This window comes from Priapulus caudatus, unplaced genomic scaffold (assembly GCF_000485595.1).
Source record: "Priapulus caudatus unplaced genomic scaffold, Priapulus_caudatus-5.0.1 Scaffold797, whole genome shotgun sequence".
NCBI classification, from domain to species: Eukaryota; Metazoa; Priapulida; class Priapulimorpha; order Priapulimorphida; family Priapulidae; genus Priapulus; species Priapulus caudatus.
The window spans coordinates 123,300-130,117 of NW_014577858.1; the positions used below are offsets into that span (position 1 = coordinate 123,300).

The 6,818-nt window shown below is 40.7% G+C and overlaps 1 protein-coding gene across 1 annotated transcript in view; it reads right to left on the reverse strand.

Annotated features, from left to right (window-relative positions):
* Positions 1-1,027: 1,027 nt before the first annotated feature.
* Positions 1,028-6,818, reverse strand: part of LOC106813598 (solute carrier family 2, facilitated glucose transporter member 1-like) — a gene marked incomplete at its 5' end in the record, with an annotated part of 10,994 nt that continues 5,203 nt past the window's right edge. Inside the window, 8 exon segments of the mRNA XM_014817778.1 lie at positions 1,028-1,324; positions 1,601-1,742; positions 1,949-2,024; positions 2,477-2,695; positions 3,320-3,418; positions 3,604-3,800; positions 4,204-4,374; positions 6,576-6,700. Coding sequence (XP_014673264.1) covers positions 1,195-1,324; positions 1,601-1,742; positions 1,949-2,024; positions 2,477-2,695; positions 3,320-3,418; positions 3,604-3,800; positions 4,204-4,374; positions 6,576-6,700 — 1,159 coding nt within the window.

Genomic DNA, 6,818 nt, shown 5'->3' on the forward strand with positions numbered 1-6,818 from the left:
AAGGTAACTAGACTAATACTATCGGTGTTAGAGCGAAAATACCAGATTCTTCGACTGCTGCATTATCTCAGCGAGGGGCAATCACGTAAAGGACATGCGGTTTGTTTTATATGAGACAAGGTAGACAGTCTGATCAATGATACCTGAGGAATCGTCAACAATAACACGGGGAAAGTTTATTAATTCGACTGAAATACTGGCAGACAGTGGTCTCAGCCTTTTTTAACGCTCTCCTGTCTTTATCGTGCTCTTTGAGGATAAGAACAATCAAGTAAAATCATATACTCACGCATTGTAAACAATTCTCAAAAGTTCGCACACAGTTCAGTTCTATCACAGTTGCAGAAAAAATTCCATGGATGACGACATCAATTTAGGATCAGCCTGACACCAATTAAAAAGTCCTCTATTTTTTTACAATGTCTTAAACATTTCCCGGGCATAATCCGGCTTATGCTTGATTAGGGTTAAACTAAAGTCGGAGAAAATGTATCTTCAGTCCAAGAGTAAAGGTCAAAGAACAGGGTGCCAAAAATGCGCACTGTTTCCTCTCTCAGAAGACGGTGCAAGTAATACCAAGTGTCGTTGCGCAGAGGTAGGGGAAGAATAAGACAATAAAGGTCGGCAGCTGAATCTTGGTTTTGGTATGCGACAGAGCCTTCCTCACCCAAGATGTGTAAGTATACAAGTTTGGTCGCGGCTAGGTCATTAGGGCCGAGTTATAGAGCGACAATGGAATGGTCGGTCTGTCGGTCAAATAAAAGTCGCAGTGACCTGGTTGTTGCATACGTGACATCCAGCCTTCCTCCCCAAGGATGTGTAAGTATACCAAGTTTGGTAGCGCTAGGTCAAAGTTAGGCGGCCGAGTTATAAGAGCCGAAAGGGAAATATGAATAAAGGTAATAGGATAAAAGGTCAAATAAAGGTCGTAGTGACCTGTTTGGTACGTTGTGCAGCCTTCTCCCCCAAGATGTTGTTGAGTAGACCGATGGTTTGGTCATGCTAGGTCAATTAGGGGTCGAGTTATAGAGCGGAAGGGAAAGTGTCTGCGGCGGGGGCGGCGGTGGCGGCTGGACAGACATGAAACCATAGTATCCCCGCCGACTTCATTGCGGGGGATACAATAATCGCTTACTTAGTCATAGAATTCTACACTGTATGTTGTGTAAAGTCTACTTGGCAACTTCCATCTGTTTAGCCAATTGATTTCCGTCTGTATTTCGCCGTAATATCTTCAACTGTTCTATTCTTCGTTTCTGGGACGCATTGCCAAGTGAAAATTATGAAGACGAGCAGAAATGCTGAGAATATCAGAAAGATATATCTGAAATATACAAACATCACACAAGGTTAAGTAAATGGGACAAACACCCAATATAGAGCTCCGAGAGCAATAATGATAAATGATTAGATAATACCGCACTATTTATCAATGTTAAATATGTAATTATTATCAGGAATTAAGTATACGAATACCCGTATAGTAGTGATAACAAAGAAATCTAATTATTATTACTCTTTAATAGTCATTGATGAGCCTCACAAATTGACGTTTTGTCATGTGTGGCAATACAAAGTTGAACAACAAAACCATACATACTCATCGATCACATTTTGTAGCAATGGAAAACACAACCCAACGAGGAAGTTTGCAGCCCAGTTCGTAACCACGCCCACAGTCATTCCCATTGGTCTCGCAGCCTGATCGAACAGTTCACCAGCAATAAACCACGGTATGGACCCTAAAAACAGCAATCACAGATTAGCAAATCATATGCCAATACAATGAGCGACCGGTCACGTATTCGAGCCTTTGAAATTTGTTAATTTTTGTTGCATTTGAATTTTTTAATCTATATTAGGGATTATTTTTGATGAAAGCCTGATGTAATTATGGGCAGTAAACTTGCGCATAGGTGTGATTACTGCGCACATTGGCACACATTACCTGGACCAGTAGCGAAGGAAACGACAAAGAAGAAGACAGCCAATATGCATATCCACGTTGCCCACGACATTCCTTTCTGTAAGAACATATAATATATAAAAGTAAGTTAAATATATCGCTAGTTTAATATATAGTATTTACATTGCAGTCACAGCTTTATTGCTACATCGTCATGTTGAGTTAAACAAAGCTGCGTGAAAGATATTATGGAAATGCCTAAATAGATATAAGAACATTACTGTACATATATTAGCGAGTGACATGTTAAACCTCAACTATTTAGACGTACGTAGGCCATCAAAATTTGGTTGTACATGAAAATTCCAGAATATCTGGTTTAGATTTTTGATGCATTTCATGAATCTTAACAATGAATAGATTCAAGACCCCCCAAATTCTTTCCTCTTATCCCTTTCTCCTTCTTCTTGAACTTCTTTCCACCAATCAAACCTCCTGCCTCACGAACAGACCCATGCTGCACACGCACCTACGCATCAAAAAACCATGGGACAGGTAATCGATTCTTACCCCTAACAGAACGAGCGATATAGTGAGAACTATAGTACATATCTCCATCCCGCTGAGGCCCAGGAGATGCAGGGTTCGTCGCCCCAGCTTGTCGATGAGAAGCACTGACACCAAAGACATGATAACGTTCGCCACGCCCACTCCGATAGTGGCGTAGACTGCTGCTTCAGGCGATATTCCCGCCCCTTCTTCAAACACGCGCGTCGAATAGTAGAACACCTGCAAAAACCGGCGATGCGTTTACTACGCGAGTTGCTGCACGGTTGCCGGGAGTTACGGATGCGGTATCTTACAGCGACAAATGCGGAATGAATCTGGCAGCAGTATTAGCTTGTGACGAAAAACGCTTTGCCTTTTCTCTGTCGGTAATGAATAGTCGAGGTTTGCTATAATTTACCAATCAAACAGCGATATTATACACTCGTTTTTTTACGCTGCCACTGGAATTTACAAAGCCACAATATTGTGGCTTTGTAAATTCTAGTGCATCCATGAATGTGTCCATGATGGTTCCATGCATGGATGTGTCCATGATGATTCCATGCATGGATGTGTTGAATCATCAAACGGTGCGAATGTATGGATGGATTCTATGGAATGTGAACGCATGAACGCTTTCACACTGTGCACACTTTTCATGCGTGCATGAAAACTACACATAGTCGGGGAATAAATCCATATCAATTGATATGTAATTTACTAACTAAACAAATCTGTTTTTGTGCATCTGGCATTTTACAGTACGTCATTAATAGCTAGAGACAATACCGTGAACATATATATAGTAAGCACTAAACAGGATACATAGTATAGATGTATTTATGGTGATATGTAGGAACTTACAGCATTGATGCCAGAGAGTTGCTGTGACAGCATCATAACAATAGTGATGATGATTGGCATTCTGTAGTAACGCTTTTTAAACACATCAACAAATGACACCTGGAAAACAAATGTAATAACAAACTAAATGAACGGGTTTTTAAAGTAACGACAATAAATTAAATGACCTCACACGATATGGACAGTAGACCACTTCACTATGACAAATTACATTACCTGATTTATCAGGACTACCCGGTTAGCAAGAGAATCTGCAATGTCTACAAATCAAAGGAGATTGTCACCTTGTCTTTCGCAAGCAGTCGATCGTTCTCTCTCTTCATTTCTTCCATCTCGCCGTGGACATTCACCGTCTGACGCAGCCTCACTAGTACGTTCTGTGCTTTAGTTGCCTGCTGCCTCGTGAGGAGAAGATAGCGCGGACTCTCAGGGCACGTGGGTAGCAGCACGAGCTGTCCAACTGCTGGCACAATCGTCAAGGCTGAAGCGAACATGGTGGTACATTCACGATTGACGCTCGTTACGACTATTTAGTATTACCCAAACGATGAAAGATCAATCCAGATTGCAGACTGTAAAATGCCAGGAGCTCATATTTACCCAAAGTAAAGCCCAAGCTTAACGTGCCTGACAATGGTATAATGTCATAGACGTGATTGCGTCCTGTCAAACTACATAAGTATCAAACGAATGTGATGCAACATAGATTTATCCAATATTCACTATCATATACGATGATCACATTTCGTGCGGTTTACCCAATATCATTTTAGACAATTATTTCCATGCTTCGAATTTTTACCCGTGCCCAGGCGTCATTGTCGTGGCATCTGACATTTGTACTTCAGCCCCTGTATTTTGCAAAATTCTCACTACTGTCTCACCAAAGAGAACCGGCCAGTACTCTGCATTGCCAAGGATCATTGGAAGCCCCAATATCTGCGAGAGCAATATGGCGATGGTAACGACGAACTGATGCGAACTGCCCAGCTCTCCACGCAGGTTCACGGGAGCAATCTCTGTCAGGTAAAGTGGCGCGGCTCCGGAAACGAGGCCTGTAACAAGCAGAGGCAACACGTGACATTAAAACTTACGCAAATACAGCTTAAACCCGTATTAAGAGAAGGCTCTACACAACAGACCTCTATAAAATGGAAATTCGGACAGTTTTGTGGCTTTCATTGAGGGGCAGTTATACATTAAACCCACCTCTATAGAATGTAAACTTGTAATTTTTGTAATATTTGTAGTTTGTGTAATATTTATGATATTGCTAATATCTTACCATTGTGAGGGAGATGTGGTAGTACTATATGGATAGGTGATGAGGCTGCGGAGGCGGAGTGATATATGAAATAAAAGACTGGAAATATGGCTACCAAATCATAATCACTGTTAACAGTTTGGCTGTGATGCGATACCACAACAGACATGCACCTGGTTATGAAGAAAAAAAATGCCACCTTTCTATGAGATTCCAGGCTTTCAGATTTGAAAAGTACAGGAGGACTACTAATGACTCCCCTAGGACACCATAGGGGGACTTTTCACGCTCCATAATCACACCCTTAAGAGGCATGATGGAGAGCTCCACTAAAAAATCACACCTTTAAAGGGATGATGGAGAGCTCCTTGGGGCTCTCCATCATGCCTCTTGGGTGTGATGATTGGAATCATGACCAATCCTCAGTCTAGAGTGAAATCCAAAACGAAAAATGGGATGTCATGTCAATCTGACTTATCATTCATCTTCACCCTTCATTTATTCAATGCTTCGTCAGGATTACATTCTTTTCATCCAACAACCCAACACTAGCACACAGATTAATAAAAGAGTTGATCGGATGTAAAAATAAACTTGTTTTATTTATTCGATTTCCATCCTTAGAGATTCTAATCCATGTACCTGCATATTTCAGCACAAAATATCATCACAATCCGTCAACAAACTAGCCAATTACTTGTACGTAGTAGCCACGTATGTAGCCCCTCCAGCCTACGACTGTTTCACGTTGGCAGAAAACCATTCCCGCCACGTATAGTAGAAACGAGCAGGTAACTTGTGGCTACCGTATAGGTACCTGTATTTGGATGCTGTTGTTTAGTTGTATTTATATATATATATAAACCAGAGGGTAGTAACCAGACCTGTACCTCTGCCATACGTTCAGTTACTTACACACACAAATTGTTGTGTGTTGCTAACCTTTTTGTACCCCCCTACATTGTCATTGAAGAACTCTATGGAGCGCTATTTCAACATAATAGACCATACTTGGTCTGGGCGATTTCAACCACTTTTATGAGGCGCGATGGATGCGCCACCATGGCACAATTTCGGTGCGGGGGTGCGAGCCGAGAGCGCGATCGCCGCCCCTTAAAAATTGAAAGCCTGAGATTCTATACTGTATATGCATACAGGTTTTTGTAGTCCTTATCAGATAAACTTTGAATGACTGAAAATCGGATGTACGCATTAACAGTGGAACTAGCTATAGCACCTACCTGGGAATCACGTGCAAGCAGCATGGCGGGTCACATACAGAGGAAGTTATGGACTTGATAACAATATTTGCATTTACACACATATAACCATGACATTTAACCATGATTAAATTTAAAAAAATCGGAGATAGCAAACCTACACCTCCCCTAACAGTTCCCCTATATAGCTATATAATATATTATGGCTATCAATATAAATGGAGTCGGGTTTAATGTGGCGGTGACACATCATAAACCCCTACAGAGAAAGAAAGCGAAAGCGAAACGAAGCGAAGCGGTTAGAGAGTAAACCGCTACACTACCATCAATAATGAGAAATCCTTCAAAAAATTCCTGGATCCTGGAGCCCGTTGTCAGAAACAAAATTAGTCTTAACATTAGTCTTAACATTAATTTTTTCTCTTAGACCGTCGACAGAAACGCTGCGAAGTTGCCTGAATGGAAAATCGTAGCAGATTTCCTCATAACAATAGGAAACAAAGCGCTGTCGACGGTCTACGAGAAAATGTTAGTGTTAAGACTAATGTTAAGACTAATTTTGTTTCTGACAACGGGCCCCAGATCTGGATCCGGATCACCACCAAAATCTAATCGATTGGTTCTTGGCCCAAGACCAACCCGTCCAAAAAATTTCATCAAAATCCGTCTGTAACGTTTTGAGATATCCTGTTGACAGACAAACAAACCAAAAAACAAATAAACAGAAGCGAAAAAATTTTATATAATCATTTAAAGAATTATTGACACATACCACTATTTATTCCAATGATCAGCCTTCCAAAGATAAGAACTTCATAAGAATGGAGGTATCTCGATGAAAATTCCAAAGCACCTCCTAAGATTGCCAATGCATTTATGGACAGCAATGTTTTTTTGCTGCAAATAAATATACACGCAGAACATAAACTACAGTTGAGCCATAATATACAGATAATTATAGTCATAATCGTGAATCGATTAATTTATTGTTATCATTTATTTCTGGGTCATACGT